Source organism: Sus scrofa, chromosome 2 (genome assembly GCF_054392235.1).
Source record: "Sus scrofa isolate SSC_HxYL_T2T_F1_AM1 chromosome 2, Sscrofa_HxYL_maternal_Yorkshire_Landrace_v2.0, whole genome shotgun sequence".
Taxonomy (NCBI): domain Eukaryota; kingdom Metazoa; phylum Chordata; class Mammalia; order Artiodactyla; family Suidae; genus Sus; species Sus scrofa.
Genome location: NC_139384.1, coordinates 136,941,807 through 136,963,143, shown reverse-complemented (window position 1 = coordinate 136,963,143; position 21,337 = coordinate 136,941,807). Strand labels below are relative to the sequence as shown.

General features: G+C 39.4%; 1 protein-coding gene across 14 annotated transcripts in view; it reads right to left on the bottom strand.

Annotated features, from left to right (window-relative positions):
• The window catches only part of SNX24 (sorting nexin 24), a 157,727-nt gene that overhangs the window by 74,028 nt on the left and 62,362 nt on the right, over positions 1–21,337 (bottom strand). For 13 of the 14 annotated variants that reach the window (XR_014838643.1, XR_014838647.1, XR_014838646.1 and 10 more), the window contains exon 2: positions 5,213–5,296. The exons of the other annotated variant lie outside the window; for it this stretch is intronic. Coding sequence is in view for 4 of the 13 variants with exons in the window: in XM_005652942.4 (XP_005652999.1) it covers positions 5,213–5,296 (84 nt within the window). In the remaining 9 variants the exon portion in view is untranslated. The remainder of the gene's footprint in view (positions 1–5,212; positions 5,297–21,337) is intronic. 14 annotated transcript variants of the gene reach the window in all.

Below are 21,337 nucleotides of genomic sequence, written 5' to 3'. Positions count from 1 at the left end.
TCAGAGAGAGGAGATGTGAGAACCGGAGATGTGATGATGGGAGCAGATGTTAGAGTGATGTGGCTGCTGGCTTTCAAGACAGAAGGCGGCCAAGAGCCAGCACAGTGGCCACCTCTATAAGCTAGAAAAGGCCAGGAAACTGATTCTCTCCTAAAGCCCCTAGAAGGAACGCAGAGGAAGGTAACAAATGTGAGTTGTCTTAAGCCACTACACGTGTGATACTGTGTCACAACAGAAAACTAACGCACAATTTAAGGCGATTGTTCTTGAGAGTCCATGGCTATGATCCGGTAGACAAGACAGACCCAAAAAATGTAGATGAAAATAGTGCTCTAAGAAAACTGTCTGCTCGGGAGCTTGGGCTTATCAGACACAACTTAGAATAGATTTACAAGGAGATCCTGCTGAATAGCATTGAGAACTTTGTCTAGATACTCATGTTGCAACAGAAGAAAGGGTGGGGGAAAAATATAATTGTAATGTATACATGTAAGGATAACCTGACCCCCTTGCTGTACAGTGGGAAAATAAAAAAAAAAAAAAAAAAGAAAACTGTCTGCACCAGAAAATGAATAAGAAGACAAAGATCATAAAAGTTAAGGAAATACTTAGATGAAATAGCAAGACTATGGACTCAGACGGCAGAAGTTTTGCATATTAGAGAAGTTTGAAAGAATGAAAAGGCTTGCTGATACACTGGAAATGAAAGATAAGAGACAGGCAGGAAACACTTCCAAGGTAGCAAAACTTGTGGCTTCAGTGTGTGTGATGGGGGTGGGGGGTGGAGAAGGTGAGGAGAGTTGTGTTTAAGAGATGCCTTTAAAATTATAATGACACAATAGGCATTCTCAAGCTTCAACAGGAGTTAAGATCACCTGAGATGCTGGTTTAACATGTAGATTACAGGGCTCCATCACAAAGATCCTGAATCAGCAAGCCTGGTGGTACCCAGGAATCTGCACTTTAATAAACACTGTTTGGATTCAGGTCATCCAAAGTTCACACCCTAAAAATTACCAATCTAGAAAAAAATTAAAAGAAAGTGCAATCAAATACTTTCAGAGCTCTGGGAGAAAAACTAATCTTACATAAAGTCTGAAAGAGTGAAAACTGACATATTTGAGATCACAAAAATGTGAAACCTTTATAAATCAAAATGGATACCTTAGCCAAAATTAAAAAAAAAAGTCTTTGATGAAAAGTAGTTTCGTCAAATGGCTAAAATTTTATTAATAGGCCATGCAAAATAATGAGCAAAACTGACTGAGACCCAAGCAGAATTCCAAAGAGAGGAACTACAATTATGAACAAACTTAAGAAATACCAATTTAAAAGAGAAGTAAGGCAAGAGTTCCCATAAGAGGGATTGGCAGTCTCTTGGGAGTGTTGGGATGCAGGTTCGATCCTCGGCCTGGCACAGTAGGTTAAGGATTTGCATTGTCACAACTGTGGCTTAGGTTACAACTGCAGCTGGGATGTGATCCCTGGCCCGAGAACTCTGTATGCCACAGGGCAGCCAAAAAAAAAAAAAAAAAAAAAAAGGAGAAACAAGGCAATATACAATATACATAGCTTGCTAAATAAATATCTTTTGGAGTAGGGGGGTAATAGTCAAAGTTGATGAGATACTTTCACATTTGCTGGTTGGATTACAAACCTGCTATAACATTCTTGGAAAACAAGTAATTTGGCAATATATACCTAGAGCTGTACCAGTATCCATATTCTGACAGAGAATGGTTTGTGTGTCATCTAGCTTAAAGGAAACAGTTTTGAAAACAGAAATAAAAATTATATGGAATGAAGGCTCTCAGTTATCAGAAGCTGACCATGCGATGCATAAAACAATCCCATGAACTTCCCATTCTCGCTGTTCCCAAAATAAAAATGGGGAACCTGAGGCATGCAAAGACCACATAACTTGCTCCAAAGATTTAAGAGGTAAAGGCAGGCTCAGGAACATGCTGAGCTCAGAGCTTCCACTCTTAACTTCTACATCATCATTATCAGCATGAGGCAACCCAGTGAGCACAGAATTTGTTTCCTTTTAAAATGCAAGAAAAGGGAGTTTCTTTCATGGCACAGTGGAAATGAATCCAATGAGGAACCGTAAGTTTGAGGGTTCAATCCCTGGCCATGCTCGGTGGGTTGAGGATCTGGCATTGCCATGAGCTGTGGTGTAGGTCAAAGACGCGGCCAGGATCTGGTGTTGCTATGGCTATGGCGTAGGCTGGTAGCTGTAGCTCCAGTTCGACCCCTAGCCTGGGAATCTCCATATGCAGTGGGTGGGGGGCCCTAAAAAGCAAAAAATAAAAAAGTAAATAAATAAAATGCCAGAAAAGAAAAGAAGGAAAATAGCAACTGTATTAGCACAGTAGAAATATACATGGGTAATAATGAGTTATTTCTCCTGTCCCCAAACATGATAATCTAAAAAACTAAGCGTACTTGAGAGGAAGAAAAATAAAGCATACGCAGGGGAAAAAGCCAACTCCTGAATTTTTCCAAAAATTAAAAAGAAATCCTAAGAAAAGTACAGATGATTAGAATAGTGTTATCATACTTGAATATCAAAAATTATAAAAGCTTGGGAGTATTAATAATCATAAAAACTTTGTACAGACAACCAGATAACTGCCCAATGGGTAGTGGGTTTAGTTTCTGCCTCAAGAAGAAAGAGCCTGACAGTCAGCCAGGAGGCATTTTTGTGTGTTTGTGGTACAGGGAGGTGTGCCATGCATTTATCATTTTAAAGGTGCTAAGTGTTTGTTAATAGTTCATGTATTATTTTACAATTAACTCAGGGACACTGGCTAAACGCTTTTAACAAGTGAAAAATACAGTGTAAAGTGTGAGAGAAATCAGGACACTGGGCATCAGAGCAAACTACAACCACTATAGAAATAGTTGAATATTCAAGAAAATTAAATGAGACTAGACTGAACCACATTTAAACGCAACAACTTCTTTTATGTAAAAATAGAACGTTTAAGGCATATCACAAAATTCAAATACAGAAACTGGGGTACCACAATTTTAATAAGAGGGTAAAATTGTACAACATGGCAGCAGTAATCTGCAAAGCTTGTGTATTCTGATTAATAGTTTTTTTTTGCCCATTTCAATCCTCCTAACACAAAAACTTAAGAGTCAAGATAATAGGTTTAGATTTATTTTTATACCCTGCCTTTATCTGAACTTAATTTTTGCCAAACCTAATACAATTAAAATGGGACAAAGTAAGGAGACTTCTAGCAGCCACTTTCTGCTCTATAATAAGATTTAATTTCTCCCAACTAAAACTCTGACCCACGATGTCATTTTTTTCCTCTAAGTTCCTACAAGGATGTTTTGACAAGGTTGCCAAAAAAATGCAAAATTGAGAGATTTGAGAATTTCTACTCTCTTAACCCTAGTAGTCCTGACAATATAATTTTAAGAACAGCTAACTGCGGAAACTGAGAGAAGAGTCCTAGAAAATCCGGGAATTTTTTTCTGACTGTGAGAATCTAAGAAGAGCCTACAATCACTGGGGAGAGGGTCCTTCTCTGCAGCAGAAAATAAATTGTATTAGAGCAGAGAGTTGAGTGACCCATCTCTCCACTCTTAGGCAGCAGGGGCTGCCTCTTGCTCTGGGCAGGCCTAATTGGCAGTCACCCAGCTGTGCCTGGGGTGGGGTTGGTCCCCCAAGTATCTGGCAGGGACAGCTGGGCTGTGTCGGGGTCATGGAGACCTGGCAGGTTAGGAAGGAGGCTTGCATGTGACAGGCTCCCTGGTCTAAGCTCTGGACACCAGAGGCTGGGCAGGGGGAAGAATTCTGGTCTTACTCTCACTGTGCGAACTGGTTTTATGAGGGACCCAGCAGACATCTCTCTAGAATCTGCTTTCTTGAAAAACAAGTAAACAAAACCAGAATTCTTTGAGAAGGAAGTGAGACCCAGCCCCCAAGTTTGTTTCCCTCTGAGATCCCTGGGCAGTAGGGGAGGTGAGGGGCCGGGGGCAGGGGAGCAGTTCTTGTAAAGTTAGGTGGCAGCACTCAACCTAAAACAGTGCTCACCTGTGTTGCTTCTTATGGAAGTAAACCTGGATGTAACACAGTTTTAATTGGAAAATTCAATGTAAATTATCCCTTAATATCATTATTAATTAATCATATTAATTATCACCCATTATCACTTTCCATTCTAATGGAAAAGTGTCCAGTTAACTGACAGCTCCTCTTTAAAAGAAAACAGAGGGAAACAGACTCACTCACTTCTCAATATAACCTGTTAAAAGTTTTTTACTCAATACTCTGCTCGCCTATGAACAAGTGGGAAAATTTAATTTTTTTAAAAAAATGCTAAAGAGCCTTTAATACAGAGTGAGCATACTATCATATCATTTATGCACTGGTATTTCCCAGAAAACATAAGATGCTTAATGAAATTAAAAGAACGGATTTTCTGAACATACTCAGTATCTTACCATCTAACTTCTTACCTAACAAAGTAACAAAAGAAATTGTACTGCAGAAGTTTCCTGGTGGCTCACCAGGTTAAGGATCTGGCATCATCACTGCTGTGGTATGGGTTCAACCTCTGGCCCAGGAACTTCTGTATGCCACAGGCACATTACATTTTGGTAGAAAATAAAAAAATTCTCTCTTCTATTCTTTACTGACCGTTTCTCCAAAAACTCAGCTATTCCTTTTGCACTCTTGTTTCTCTTATCAAAGACTTTTAATGAAATGGATCTGAGAACTGAAACACCAATCTTGTAAAGTGGCCTTCAGAATCAGAAGAAAGCTATAAGCCCTCTTTACATAACCTTCAAACAGTCCCTGAACACATGTGACAAGCGTATTATCTTTTCAGGTATATGTAAGTGTTAAGTTGATTTTAATATATTTATTCCTATAAAATGATCATTTCCCCCCCCTTTTTGAAAAGCACATGAATTGTATTTTATGGATTTATCAGAGGCTGGGTCTTATTCTTTCTGAAACTACAGTACCCAGCACTGTACAAACAGTCTGCCTTGCACATCTAATTATGCAAAAAATCTTAACAGAAAGCCCACCTTGAAAGGACTGAACCATTTTAAAAGGAAATTTACTTCATGATAAAAGCAATCATACTGTTCCAAGAACTATTAAAGCTCTTAGGAACCACAGAATGTAGTCCTAATGTAATTCTATCTGCCATACAGAGAAAAGAGTTGGAAAAGTTACCTTTTTGTGCAGGGCATGGAATTCGCTGTACCTCTTTTCGACAAAATGTTTTCTTCCGTTCATTAGCACTTCTATCTTAAACACCTAAGGAAAAAATTAAAAAGATTAATCCCACCAGGTCAAACCCCTCAATTGTCTGATGAGGTAAGTTTGTGACCATGATATATTTCATCCCTTTAATTACAGTAGCTGATCCCCCAAAACCCAGAAGGCTCAGGAGACCCTGGCCCAACAGCTCTGATTAATGAGCCCTCTAGCCAAACGCTAATAAACAGCAGTATCCTTGCAAACGTGTCTAAAAACAGTGGCAACTTCAATGTGTTAAAATGCTCCTTAACTTTTTAATCAGAGAACATTCCTCGCTTAAAATTATTTCACCAAACGCAAAGGATGGCAGTGAAATAAGACCGTGATGCTATAGTGACAGCGTGGCAGAAATCGTGTTCTATTATGGGCTTTTCAATGATGGCAGCGCTGTGTCACCTCTAAGACAATCAGACAAACAGTGGTACGTTTTAGGTTAATTTCTTCCTCACCTGCATATTCATCTCCAGTCTCAGCTGGGCTTATTCTGCTGTTTGCAAAATAGGGAAAATGTAGTAAAGGTTCATTTTCCCTGCATGATACGAGTGACAGCTTGTGCTCCCACCTCCAGAAGGTTGAAAGGCCAGATGGAAGGGCTCTCTGGGTGCTCTAATTAGTAGGCACTAACATGACACTTTCTTGATTCTTAGGTCGGGGGGTCAAGACTGGGAACAAGGGATGAGAAATATGGTGAAATGCTCATGAGGACACAATGCGTAGGTGGGCAGGGGGAGGCTGCGTGGCAGCAGCTGAAGAGAAGGTGCTCTGTTTCTTCCAAGAGTTTTGACTCCTGTTTTGCCGAGCGAGAGTCTGTCCTTGCCAAGATGAAGGAGAATTGTTCCATGACTTGGGAAGCCTGGTTGCCCAGCCCTTCTGAGGTCACATGACAGTAAACCATGTTAAAAGCCTGCTTCCTTTAACCCTAAGAAGAACTCCTTAATCGCACACCTTCATTTTGAAAATAGATCTCTATGGCTCTGTATTCCTGCCTCATATGTAAATATGACTTTTTTTGGAAAAGCCAGAAATGATGTCATCAAACGTAAAATGTGTTCGTATGTTTGTACTTCTTCAAATGAGAAACAAAACATTCTGTTCCAAGACTCAGTTGAAGAAACCTGCTTTTATGAAATAAGTGGTAAATGTCCACCAATTTAATCAACTGTTTTTTTTTTTCCCCCCAAGAAATCCCCCTTAAAAACACTTTTCTTTGGTGAGTTAGTGAAAATATTTTCTTCTAAGAACAGATGCAAATGTTTCAAACGCCCACATAAATTTTTAGAAAAAAAAAATTCCATTGACTAATTCGCTAAAGAAAATTTTTTCTTCTTCAAAGACCCTTCAAAGCCAGGAATACAATGAGGAAAGCACCCTGAGAAATACAAACAAAAGTAGCACAGCCTCACTTTGGGGGCTTGGTTAATAGAATACAGAGCCGCCTTTTTAGTGTCAGGTCCCAGATTTAAATCAGGACAATGTGGGAGCAAGGAAAGTAGTTTCCATCTGCTGAGCTTCATGGAATAAAGGAAGTTATGCTCTGAGGGCAGTGACTTGAGACTTCATCACAAAAACCACCGCTTTAATTGGCGCGCTTGCTGCGGAATCCACAGAAGAAGGAGAAAGATGAAGACTCAGGAAGGTTCAGCCTACTAGGTCACTCCTCAGGTGCCCCCTCTTGAAGGCCACGGATAAGACACATTACACAGCGGCTGCCTCGTGGAATGTCATTCCTCTATCGACCAGATGGCTCCATTACCAAATTCCACAGTTACTTCTCACAGTCTTTTGGGGGGCAGGGGTACATACACACACACAGACACACACAGAGAAAAGTGATAAAATTTAATTCTAATTTTTTCATGCTGCCATTTAAAAACTAGCGTTAAGACTTTTTTCTTTTAAATTCTGGGAAAACACCCTGGAAAGGAAATTGCTTAATCAGAATTTTCATGACAATATGAAGTGAGAAATGGAGTCAATTTCGTAAGTCTTATTTTCCTAAATTTAAAAAACTTCTAACAAACACAAGTCCAGAATTAGATGGTTCCACGGGTGAATTCTATCAACCATTGAAAGAAGCGTTAACAACAACTCTTCTGAAATTATTCCAAAAAATTGCAGAGGAAGGAATACTCCCAATCTCATTCTATGAGGCCACCATCACCCTGAGAGCAAAACCAGACAAAGACACAACAGCAAAAAAGAAAATGAGAGGCCAATATCATTGATAAGTATAGATGCAAAAATTCTCAGCAAAATACTAGCAAATCAAATCCAACAATACACTAAAAGGACTATACCTCATGATCAAGTGGGATTTATCCCAGGGAGGCAAGGATTCTTCAATATCTGCAAATCAATCAGTGTGACACACCACATTAACAAACTGAAGGGGAAAAAAAAATGCGATCCTCTCAATAGATGCAGATAAAGCTTCTGACAAAATTCAAGACCCATTTATGATTAAAAAGAAAAATTCCTCTAGAAAGAGGGCATGGAGGGGAACCTACTTCGACATAATAAAAGCCATATATGACAAACCTACAGCTAACATCACTTTTACGGTGAAAAGCTAAAAGCATTTCCTCTACGATCAGGAACAAGACAAAGATGTTCACTCTCACCACTTTTATGCAATATAGTTTTGGAAGTCCTAGCCACAGCAAACATTTTTTTTTTGGCATGGGTGGGGGGCAGTTTCTGATACACGTGGTCACTGCTGCCCTTCCCCTCTTTGCTTTCTTGGCTAACTGCTAGCAGTAGTTACCCACCTTTAAGGTGGGGGCAGCACTGGACAAGGTTTGGAAAGCATGCAGCACAGGAGCTGGCATTCACTTGTTTAGTTATTTCACAGATATTTCCTGCAGAACGACAAGGTGCCCAGGAGTTGTCCTAAGCTCTAAGGTTTCAGCAGTGAATGTGCATCAGGGAGCATATGTCCCTTCTGGTGAGGGAGGCCAACCATTAACATGAAATAAATATGATGAAGTCAAGCAACAGAAAGTGCAGTAAAGAACGCAGCAGGGTAATGAGACAGAGTCAGACATGGGTGCTCTTTTAGACAGTGTGGGCAGAGAGGCAAGGGAAGGAACAAAATCTAGAGGGAAATATCAAGAAAAAGTGTGTACCTGAGTTGAATGTGGCTGCTCTGGAATTTCAGATTGAGGGCGGGTGGACAAGGACTATTTGTTTTCATTCATATATATGCATACACACACACACACACACACATATGTATATATGTTTTTTAAATTTAAGATAAAGCCTAGAGCAGGTGATTTCCACTTCTGGCCAAGATGGACAAACAGGGAGCAGATTTACCTGCCACTTAAAACAACTGAAAAAAACTGGACAAGGAGTTCGCATTGTGGCACAGTGGAAACGAATCCGACTAGGAACCATGAGGTTTCCGGTTCAATCCCTGGCCTTGCTCAGTGAGTTAAGGATCCAGCGTCGCCCTGAGCTAATGGTGTAAGTTGCAGACATGGCTTGGATCTGGTGTAGCTGTGGCTGTGGCTGTGGCTGGCAGCTACAGCTCTGATTGGACCCCTAGTCTAGGAACCTCTAGCTGCTGTGGGTATGACCCTTAAAAGCAAAAAAAAAAAAAAAGGACAAAATATGTGGGAAAAATGTCTCTCAAGACATTGGACATGAATACTAGATGGGAAACAGAGTGACCCCTAAGGTCAACCAGGCAGAGCCATGAGGTTCCCTGAGTTAGGGACAGGGAGGGGAGAATGAAGGTAAGCTATGGTGGTTCCCAGGGCAGTTCTGGAGAGGTGTGAGCCGCATACAGAGGGAACTCTTGCAACCTGGCAGAGGTCTGCCTGAGCATTCAGCTGAATCCTTATCCGCACAGGGACTGGGGAACTTGGGAAACCCAAGGCCAGGAAGAGAGACTCGAGAGAATGGTGCTCAGAGCTCACACACACCCGGACACAGTGCCTGTTCCCAAAAGCCAGGGTAGAAAATCTCATAAGTTGTGAAACATTTGTTAGAGAGCTCAGAAGGTCTTGTCTCAGTAGTGGAGCTAAAATAGCTGCAGACCAAAAGTTCTTTTAGTCCATAGTGACAGAGCTTAAAGCGAGACCTGAAGAGAGCAAACGCTTTCTGAGTAACTTAACCAAAGGCCAGAATGAAGCTTGAGATTGAGGAACATGAAAATATTCTGCACCCAACAAGATAACATGTACTACTCTCACATCTAATCAAAAATAAGCATGAAAATTCAACTCATAACGAAAAGAAAAAACATCAATACAAACTAATCCAGAAATGACATGGATGATAAAATTAGTGGATAAAAGCATTAAAATTGTTATAAGAAAATTCTTATGTTTAAAAATCTAGAAGAAAGGTTGACTAGAAGATATCAAATAGATTTAGTCAACAGGCCTGGGTCCTACTGAGGAAAATAAAAATGTCTGTTGCTTTTAAAAAATGCACTGGATGGGATTAATAGCAGGTGAGACACTACAGAAAAAAGAGAAGGGAATTTAATGCCTTAGCAATAGAAACAGTCTAAAAATAGAGGAGAAAAAACTTGAAAAATAATAATCAACAGCACATCTGTGAACCATGGGACAACATCAACCATTAAAACGCATGTATCTTGCAGTAAGGTGAGTCTTCACAGTAAAGGTGAGATGGGGAGAGGGGTTGGGAAGAAAGACAAATATATTTGAAGAAATCTTCAATTCCTAAGTTGATAGAAACAATAATGATTTAATACATATCAGACATCTTCGTTAGTCAGTACTTTTGGGCATACTCTGTTCTTTACTGACTACATAGTACTGCCATGTATGATTGTTATCATACTTTATTTAATTAAGATCCTAAAATAGAGAGTTGCCACTGCGGTGCAGTGGGTTAATGACCTGGTGTTGTCTCTGGGGAGTTTCATCCCCAGCCTAGTGGGTTCAGATCCGGCGTTGCTGCAGCTGTGGGGTAGGTTGCAGCTCCAGCTCAGATTCATTCCCTGGCCCAGGAACTTCCATATGCCACAGGGGCAGTCGAAAAAGAAAAAGAAAAAGAAAAATAGAAGATGCTAAGGGAGACATCAAGGTATTCAGTATTTTACACTACCTATTTTAATATATTTATATATTTACATGTATACTTACATTTATATATAAATGATTACTGTATCTACCTAGAGAGATATATATCATCTTTGTTCCTGTATATATACTTATACACATACATACACAGGATAAATGACTAACATTTTGCCAGATTCATCCCCCTCAAATGTACTGACTGAATGACCCTACCACCGAGAGGATATGGAATGTCTGGTCCATTCTGATCAACACTGGCTATTAGTCATCCTATAATCTGATGACAAAATGAGAACTAATGGGGCATATTTTGACCTGTATTTATAGTGGAATAAGCTTCCATTCCAACTTCCTCACATCAAATTACACAGAGACCTGACCTAACTCTCTAGCCTTCCACTCTTGCAAACACCCTTACCCTCAGAGGTTTCTAGAAATTCCTCTATTTAAAGCAAGGGAAGTTTCATGTGACTAAATAAACATATTAAAGCTTTCCTTTAAGTTGTTTAAAAAGCAGAAATTATATTGTACATGTGACTAAATTCCAGCCACAGTCTCAAGAAGATTATTAAGTCCTTAGAATTCAAATTGAAAAGAAAAAGAAATAGCACTTGAAAGTGAAGATTTAAATCTGTGAATGTGGTGTTGACTACATGTGACAGCTGATTTTTTTCCTTTTCAGTAATATCTCTGAAATTAATGTAAGTCAGCGATAAAATACTTCAAAAATTTGGGTTTACACCCACTTTTTTTCAAGCATGTATCTAAAAAACAAAATAAACTTATGCTAAAGAAGGACTTAACTCATATTCCAGGTTGAATGATCTGTTTACAGAAGCTCATACCTTAACAAAGTTATTCTCTTTCAAACAAATCAAAAAAAAAGTTTTTCCTCACCAAAAATAACTTTTAAGTGCCTACCAAATACAGATGGGGATTCTATATACTGATCAAATTTTTTTTTTTTTTTTGTCTTTTTGCCATTTCTTGGGCCACTCCCGTGGCATATGGAGGTTCCCAGGCTAGGGGTCTAATCGGAGCTGTAGCTGCCAGCCTACGCCAGAGCCACAGCAACGTGGGATCCGAGTCGCATCTGCAACCTACACCACAGCTCACGGCAATGCCGGATCGTTAACCCACTGAGCAAGGCCAGGGATCAAACCCGCAACCTCATGATTCCTAGTCGGATTCGTTAACCACTGCGCCACGACGGGAACTCCCTATACCGATCAATTTTTAAGTCCAGTTTTCCTAGTAGTTTGGATTACTGAAGTATTATGCTAAGAATCTAAGACACATATGAAGATACACCATCAGTGTCAAATAGGACTTTTCCTATTTTTTTAAGAAAAAATTAAATATGTAATACGGAGAGATGCACCAAACATTAACTTTGGACTAGACATCGACATATTCTCCTTGAATAGAAATTAAGCAAGAAAAACAAAATATAAAAGGTTGTTATTCCACTATAAAAAATTATACCTCTAAAACAGTCATTTATGGAGTTCCCGTCATGGCTCAGTGGAAATGAATCTGACTGGCATCCATGAGGACACAGGTTCAATACCTGGCCTCACTCAGTGGGTTAAGGATCCAGCATTGCCGTGAGCTGTGATGTGGGTCACAGACGTAGCTGGGATCTGGCGTTGCTGTGGCTGTGGTACAGGCTGGCAGCTACAACTCTGATTTGACCCCTAGCCTGGGAACCTCCATGGGCCGTGGGTGCAGCTCTAAAAGGACAAAAAAACTTTTTTAATAAAGTAAAATAAAATAAAACAGTCATTTATTATGTGCCCATTGAGGGCCAAGATTTCAAAGACATTAATTTGCATTACACAGAGTTGTTTCTTTTTTTAAACAAAGATGATGAGAGCCTCTAATGATATATTATTATATTTGATGCTAAGTAAATTTACAGTTCAATAAAACTAGCATAAAATTTTGATTTGTTACTAATCTGAATGCTTAAATCAAATTTCCTCTGTTCTAATTAAGATGCCATATCGATAAACTGAGAGGCACTATTATTTATACTATTTTTGGTTGTGGAGAAGCTTCCAATAACATTTTTTAAAATATCTTTGAAAGCATCTAAATTTCAGAAAAAAATTTAATGTATTTAAGAGGAAAATATATTGCTTCAAATAAACCACTGCTTAAGGAAAGAGAACAATTCTCTAAATAACTGCCACTAGAGGATAGAGTGGGCATGGTTAAATTTATGTGTATGTACATATATTTTTTAATGTGATTCTTCTTTGCAGAGAAAAATTCATGATGCCAAAAAGGACTAAATGACTAAAATCATGCTCAAAGAATAAAAAATAAAATAAAAACAAAATTAAAGCCAGAGCAATAATCAAAGACAAAAGCAACCTAAGTTTCCTAAGCTGGAAAGAGCAAAAGGGTTTGCCGTCTCCCAGGGAAAATAATCCACCTAATACTCTGGATTTTTAAAAATTACAAAAAGAGAAGAAGAAAAAAAGCTCTGGCAATATACTGACGGAAAAAAGAAGGAACAAAGATGAGGATGATCCCGAACTTCTCCACCACACTAAATGCCTCCCCTCCAAAAAGCAGAGCAATTCAATGTCTTCAGAGTTTTAGGGGAATATTATTTTATAATCATCCAAGTTATTATTCACATATAAAGGCAACAAAAATGAAGTCTTGGTTGTGAGCAAACTCAGAAAACAAATAACTCACACATCCTTTCCAAAAAAAAATTATTAAAGATGTAGAACAGCCAATGGAAAGATAAATCAAAATGAAGAACGCAAGGAGTTCCCTCATGGCACAGTGGGTTAAGGATCTGGTGTCATGTAGTGACTGTAGCTCTGGTTGCTGTTGTGATGGGGGTTCGAACCCTGGCCTAGAAACTTCCACATGCCCCAGGCATAGCCAAAAAAAAAAAAAAAGAAAAGAAAAATTTAAGAACTCAAAAATACAGTAATATAAAAAGCCAGCCATTGTTTTTGTTGTCATCAAAGACTTGGATCCAGGGAAGGAGTAAATGATACACAGAAAGATAACTTTACAAGGCAGCTGCTACTTTCAGAAGCTGAGAACTTCTCTAGCAGGAAGCACGCTGGCTTCAAAGCCTTCTCGCAAGCTGCCTAACTGCTCTCCTCCACAAAGAAAAGGGTTTACAGTTGGCAGTGAAGTGGCTTATTACACAGAGTGACAAAAGAATCCAAAAAAGTCCATAGAGAACCAGGCTCAAATCTTTGGCTTCATATGCCTGTTCTGGTGGTGAATAATGATGTTTGATGGTGAATGGTCTTTAATCCAGAATTCCATATCCTGGCAAATCTTCCACCAGGAAGACCAGAAAAGTGCTCTTGTCACATATGCAGGAGGAAGAAATTTTATGTACTGTGTACATGTTTGGGAAATTTTCTTTGAAGTTGTTTTTTGTTGTTGTTTTCTTGGTTTTTTTTTTTTTTTTTTTAAGAATTCAGAAAAGAAGCCAAGAAACTGTGGATTTAATCTAAAGATAAAATGGGGGGGGGAATCCTAAAATGCCAGCTATGCAGCCTAAAAAGTATTCTAATTAAAATAAGAAGCCAAAGGGTTCCAAGAAGAATGCTTTCAAGAAGAAAATATGTATGATTAAGACCTGTTATAATTAATACGGTTTTAGTGATAGCGTCAAAGCATTCACTTTTCTGTCAAGGAAGAAAAAAAAAAAGTGCTTAAGAATTTCAAGAAAACCAGCTAAACAAAACCACATACAATGTGCACTTCCAAATATAAAGCATAATAAATGTAACATGATGTGGAACAGTTTAGAGAATAAGAGTGCCCATTTAAAGCAACCCTCGAAACATTGTTCACTGAACAGTACAGGCTTCGTAATTTATAAGGCTACATTTCTTTCCTCACAGTTCCAAAAACTTGATTACACAGTGAAAACATAAATAAATGTCTGTACACACATACATATAATTACAATATTGGGAACGTTATTTATTGTACTCAACTTTTAGAATCAATCTACACAACACAGAAGACAATTACTTTTACCCAACAGACTAAATATTTTTGGTCAGTGTAAAAAAACAAAACAAAACAAAAAAAGGCATAACGAGCAGAAAAAAGGAGATGAATGGGGAAGGAAATGGGCCCAAATCTTTTCATCTTACAAAACTGGCAAAGGACGCTGCTTAAAAATTGGTGGATGAAGGAAAGTGGTTCACGTTACAAAGTGACAAATATAAAATTATAATGTTAATTTTAGTGATGAAATTAAAATCATATACAGGCGAAAATGGAGTGGAAGGGAGAAGAAGGGAGTGAAATACAGAAGTTGATTGAACTCAGTTCATATTTCTAACTGGAGGGACATAGAGATTTTCTAAGATGACAAGAAACAGAGATGCAGATATATCACTTAGAATGACTGTGCTTAAAATAAATTAGTAACTTGTCAACTAACTTCTGGTTCTAGGATGAGCTTCCCATTTTAGTTTTCCTTGTACATGTTCATGTAGTGTTGAAATTTTTTTCATGTATATGTAGTACTTTTCAGCTATCCTAAAAATGACATAATCTCTGCTAAACATTTTAGTTTCAAATCTCCTTGGTTGTAATGGAAATATTTTCTTGAGTTTATTGATATTTATAGAATTACAGGTTTTCAGTATAAACCCTACTACTGACTAATTTTAGCTGCAGCTTCCTGACTGATTATTTGATTATGAAAAGTCTTCATTTTTCTTTTCCTCATCAGCCGTGTCTATGACACAAAACCAATCAATCAATTCAGGGTGAGGGAAAAAATGCATTCAAACACATCAGGTCATACATATTGATTGGTTAACACAGTTTTTCATTAGTTTCAATATCATATAACTTTGACTTATATTTTCCATAAAATGTGAATGCTGATAGCTCTTTGCCTACCTGAATTATTATGGCAATAAATCATATATTATGTTAAATAATTAAGCATTCCGGAAGACAGTTACCACATGAGCTTTATTATTTTGTTTTACAACCTGATTTGAAAGAAGGACTAAAGATAAATAAATCTTATCTGTAGTATTTAGTGACCTGGAAACTTCTCTAAATATCTTTGAGCTGCAGTATCTTCATTAATAAAATAAGATGTCTACAGAATTAGTTTGTTGGATAATGAATGTCTAGGTGCTTTGTAAGATGCTCTGCAATGGATGAAGAATTGCTAACTATGAGGCAGTCAACAAAAATGCTAGCAGGAAGCACAGAAGGACTTTCATGGGCACCTGAGAACAGCCTTCTTCACTGGCTGCTTAAGGAATGGACTTGGGGTTGAAATAGTCTGTCATAGAGAGGAACCAAAAACATCCATCATTCTTCTCTCAACCTACTTAGTTTTAGATTGCATCTCCTACCACAAGCTCTTGACTTTTGGGAAAAGGAGCAACTCTTCCACCTCCCTCCAAAACCTTCCAGAATTTGCCCCAACATTGATTCAATCTTGTTTTCTACAGCTCTCCTGGAGGAGCCAATCAGACCCAGCTCCTTCCTTTATTCCCCCTACTACAGGCACAAGTGAGATACACGGAGCATCTCACCTACCCCAGAGCTTTCACCCATGTGGGAGACCTCCTAAGCCAAGGAGTCTTAGCCTGTCCTCCTTTCGGCAGTCAAGAGAAATTCCATCTCCATCTCCATACCTTCCCCTTAAACAGATCATCTAAATGGCACAATCATATCAAGTAACACAGAGTCACACCCTCTGATTTTCAACATATGTATTCCTATTGGCTATTTAATATACGCCCCAATGGAATTTTTTAGGGAGCAATAATCAAGAAGAACCTACAATAATGTTTTGAGAAAGCATTTGTATTATAATATTAATTGAAAAATCAGTACGAAATATTTTATCCATACTCTGCTGTTGACTGTATAAAATTCACATAAAATGTAACAAAGCAAACAGGTCAAAACGATGTCTGAGTGGGAGATTACAAATTGTTGTCATTTGCTCTATAGTCTACATTTTTCACTGGAGCATATATTATCGTTATGATCAGGAGAAAGTTTAATCAGATTTCTGCTTTCTAAAGTTATACTGGAGTAAATGTAATGATAATTATTCGTTTTTAAACACAGCTATCAAGCTCTTCTGAAATTCACTTATTTCCACAGATATTCATTGATTATCTGCTGTGTGCCAAGCATTCTGCTACACTCTGTGTTAATAACAGTAGCAGTAGCAGCAGTTACTTTTTTTTTTTGTGTGTGTTTTTGCCTTTTCTAGGGCCGCTCCCACAGCACATGGAGATTCCCAGGCTAGGGGTCTAATCGGAGCTGCAGCCACCAGCCTACGCCAACGCAGGATCCGAGCTGCATCTGTGACCTACACCACAGCTCACGGCAACGCCGGATCCTTAACCCACTGAGCAAGGCCAGGGATCGAACCCGCAACCTCATGGTTCCTAGACAGATTCATTAACCACTGAGCCACAACAGGAACTCCAGCAGTTACCATTTTTGAGTGCTTACTATGTACTATGCAGTGTTCACTTTCATTAATTAACTGACTTAGTCTACACCAGAACTTATGAGGTAGTGCTGTTATTATTCCCACTCCAGATGTGAGGAAACCAAATCAGAGAAAGTTACACAACCTAAAGGCAAGAGCTAGGAGCCCATCCATAAACCCAGACAGTCTGGTTCAAAGTCCACAGTTTTAAGCCCTATAATTCTGTAACTATAAACAATGGTGAGGAAACTCATAGTTCCAGCCCTTATGGTACTTACACACCCTAGAAAGAAAGATATTAAGAAAAGTCAATATGTAACATGAGGTATTATCAATGTTATTGTAAAGGAAGAGTATAAGACAGTATTTGAGCTATACTCAATGTAAAATGCTTACTTTAAAAAAGTTGAGTGCAGCAGAGAGGACAGGATTTGCTCTCAGGGATTAGGGGAGCTTTCTCTTAGAAACTGTTGTTTCTGAATAGATCTACAGTAAAAGCAGGCAAAGAGGAGAGGCAAGTATCATAGGTAGAACATGTGCAAAGGCCCTGAGGCAGAAGTTTTAAGAGGATGGAAGAAGCTGAGTGTAGCTGGCCTGTAAGGAGAAGGATAGGAAACAAACGCCTAACTTCATCATCTGCTCAATAAGGATTAATTCTAGCATGTGCCAGCCTCAGTTCTAGTCACTGAAGATAGAACAGTGAAAAACACAAAGATCTCTAACAAAGCATACTTATATTTTAATGGAAGAAGAACAAACAAAATCACACAAATCAATGCATATTAGCTGAGGACAAGTACTATAGAGAAAAGTAAATCCAGGTAATGAGGACAGAACTAGTATGTGGGCTGGTCAGGGAAGATCTTACTGATAAAGGCCTATTTGAGCAGAGGTCTTGTACTAGTTTTCTATTCTTCCTATAATAAACACAGCACCCATTTATTATCTCACAGTTCCATAGGTCAGAAGTCCAGTGCACATGACTGGCTTCTCCACTTCAAGTCTAACTGGGCTAAAATCAAGTACAGGCATGGTTGGGTTGCCTTTGGTGGTTCACTAGGAGAAATGGTTTCAGCTTCCGTATGGTTGTAGGACTGTGGTTCCCATTTTCTTTCTGGCTGTCGGCTAATTTTCCAGCTTTTAGAAGGTGCCTGTATTCCTTGGCTCGGGATCCCCTTTCTCAATCTTCAAAACCAGCAAAAGAAGATCAAGTCTTTCTCATGTCACATATCTCTGACCTACTGTTCTGCTTCCTCTCCCCTCTCCTTTTTTTTTGGCCACGCCTGTGGCATGTGCAAGTTCCTAGGCCTGGGATTAAACCTGCACCACAGCTGTAACCAGAGCCACAGCAGTGACGATGCCAGATTCTTAACCCACAGAGCCAAGAGGGAACTTCCTCTTCCACATTGAAGTATAAGATTCATGGGACTGCATTGGCCATACCCAAATAATCCAAAAATTATCTCTGTCATCTTAAGGTCCTTAACCTTAATCACATCCATTAGGTCCCTTCTACATGTCAGGTAACATATTCACAGCTTCTGAGGATTAGGGTGCACTGCACACATTTTTGGAAGCACATTATTCTCTTATCATAGACCTGAAGGAAGTAAGACTACCTGGGGGTGGAGTGGTCCAGGAAGATGGAAGATTAAATGTGTGATGTGCTTATGTGCCCAGAGTGACAAAGAGAGAGAAAAATTAGAGACAGAGAGTTGAGTGGACATAGAAACAATAGGACAGGCAGATAACTGGATGTAGGGTTCCCAAAAGAAAAGAAAAGGGAAGGGGGAGGGGAGGGGAAGGAGTAGGGGAAGGGGAAGAAAAGAAAAGAGGAATCAAAACTAATGGTGAGACTTTGCAGGACTGACTGTATAAGTCTAGGGCTCAGGCAGAGGTCTTGGCCAGAGATATAAATTTGGGAGTCATCAAATGGTGAAGGCATTTTTTTTTTTAATTTTTTTTTAAATTGTTATTTCCCCAATGCAATGTTTTTTTTCTACTGTACAGCATGGTGACCCAGTTACACATACATGTACACATTCTTTTTTCTCCCATTATCATGCTCCATCATAAGTGACTAGACATAGTTCTAAAGGGTGAAAGTATTTTAAAGCCAGAAGGCTGGGTTTGATCACCTAGGAAGAGAAGTTTATTTTGAGGTCTGGAGATCATACTAGGGCTTATGTTTTTCCATTTTAGCATGAGAAGCTTTCGCTGCATTTTAAAAGTCTCCCGCTTCTAAATTAAATAGCTCCTCTCGGAGTCCTTCAGAAGACGCAGTCTTCAGGTCTTGCTCTGCTGACCACTTCCTGGTTAAACTACAGTTTGTCAGTGTTCCCCCTAAAACGTGGAATCCAGGATTTAAGGAAATACAGCCATTCCCCAATTACTGAATGGATGTGTCCCCCAAATCCATAGTTAAGGTAGTTTAGAACTCAGCTCAGGAGTTCCTATTGTGGCTCAGTGGTAACAAACCTGACTAGTAGCCATGAGGACAAAGGTTTGATTCCTGGACTTGCTCAGTGGGTTAAGGATCTGGAGTTGTTGTGAGCTGTGGTGTAGGTTGCAGATGGGGCTTGGATCCTGTGTTACGGTGACTGTGGCACAGGCCGGCAGCTGTATCTCCGATTGGACCACTAGCCTGGGAACTTCCATATGCTGAGGGTGTGGCCTTAAAAAGCAAAAATAAATAAATAAATAAGATTCCATATCTTCAGCCTGTATTTTTCTAAATGTTTTAGGAAGCCTATCTCACTGGGGGCTCACCCTCAGTGAGCCTCAAACAAAACCCTCAAGTCTTCCCCAAAAGCTCTTTAACAAGTGATTCTGAGAACTGAGGTCAGGCTTATAAATGATCTGTTAAATAGTATCAAGTTGATTTCAACCTATCATACAAGAATATTGCAACTTTTCTGAAAATGGATTCTGTCATCCAAATCATGAGCCAGTGATTTTTGCCAAGCTTTGCGTCATCTGCAAATCTCAAGTGCCTTCCTTCATCCAGGTCCAGGAGCTCACTTTACAACCTTCCTACCTGGTCAACCGGCGGTGCTCTTGCCCTGTAGCAATCTGTCTCACAGTAGCCAAAGCGGCCCTTTTCGGGCTTCTTTCTAGCAGATCATGTGACTCCCCTGCTGCACGTCTTCCAATGCATTTCCATCATTCCTTGAATAAAATCCCAATCCCTACCCCTGCCTACAAGGTGCTACACCAGCCAGCTTTAGAGGCCCTCTCTTGCTCATCTCCTGAAATATCCTGCTTACTCACCCTGGTCTACTCACACCATCCTTCTTATTGACTACCAATGTCTCCAGCACAATACCAGCCCCAGGTGTTTTTGTTTTGCAGCTTTGGAGTTAATAGAGTTTAGTGAAATTTTATTACATTTAATAACATTGTTCTGGGAAGGCCACCTCTAGGTTTCTGCAGTGCTTTTTTCCTACTGAGAAAGATTTCCCCCTCCTTTTATTCAACGGCTATTCTAGGTTATCCATGCACACCATCTAAAACAGCCACTCAAGCCCCCCATCATTCTCTTCCGCAGACCTGAATGTATTTTTATTCTTTGCATTGACCATGGTCTGGCCTTAACACACACACACATGCGCGCATCACATGCACACCAACAAAATGTTGGTTGGTTGATGTATTTATTGTCTGTTCTGCCACTAAATTATAAACTTCACAAGGACCCTCACCTATTTTGTTCACTATTGGAACCCCACTGCCTTAAACAGTAGCTGGCAACCAAGCCAGCTGAGCCTATGAAATAAATAAGGGGGAAAAAAAGAGAAAGAAAAGCGAGCAAGCAATTAACAACAGGACAACACACGGGGAAGAACATACCCATTCATTAGTCCAGCTCAGTAGTGAGACAGCGAAGTGGGTACAATGAGTTATTTCTGCCTCAAAGAAAAAAATCAGTAAGGTAGATGTGATAGAGGCAGATAGGGCGGCATACGATGGTGTCTTGAGGAAAATTTGTTGCAGCTGGTCAAAAGAACACTGTTCATGAGGCCCTGATGAAAACAGCTTTGAAATACAGTCCTTTTATTAAAAAGAAACTATCAGTCTGAGTAGTAGTACCCCTTTAGAGAAGCCACACAACATGGTAGAAAGAACGTGAATCGAGTCTTACACGCTTGATACCCAGCTCTGGCACACGCCAGGTGTGATTCCTTGAACATTGCTTCTCCACTTTGAGCCTTAATTTCCTCATATGGAAAATGGGAATGATAATACCCGTTTCTTGGGGCTGGTGATGGAGTCAACAAATAAAACAAGGCCTACAAAGCACGTAGCACCCAGCCTGGCATAAGGCTGGGGCCCAACACATTCTAGTCTCTCCTGAGTATCACTGGGATTCTCACCAATCTAAATGGAATCTGAGGCAACAAACAAGCTTCCTTTCTCTAAAACACCAGGAAGTCCTATGATGTGCCATGCTTATTTCTTAAAAACATATGCTCACAAAACAATTATGCAATTAGAAAATTA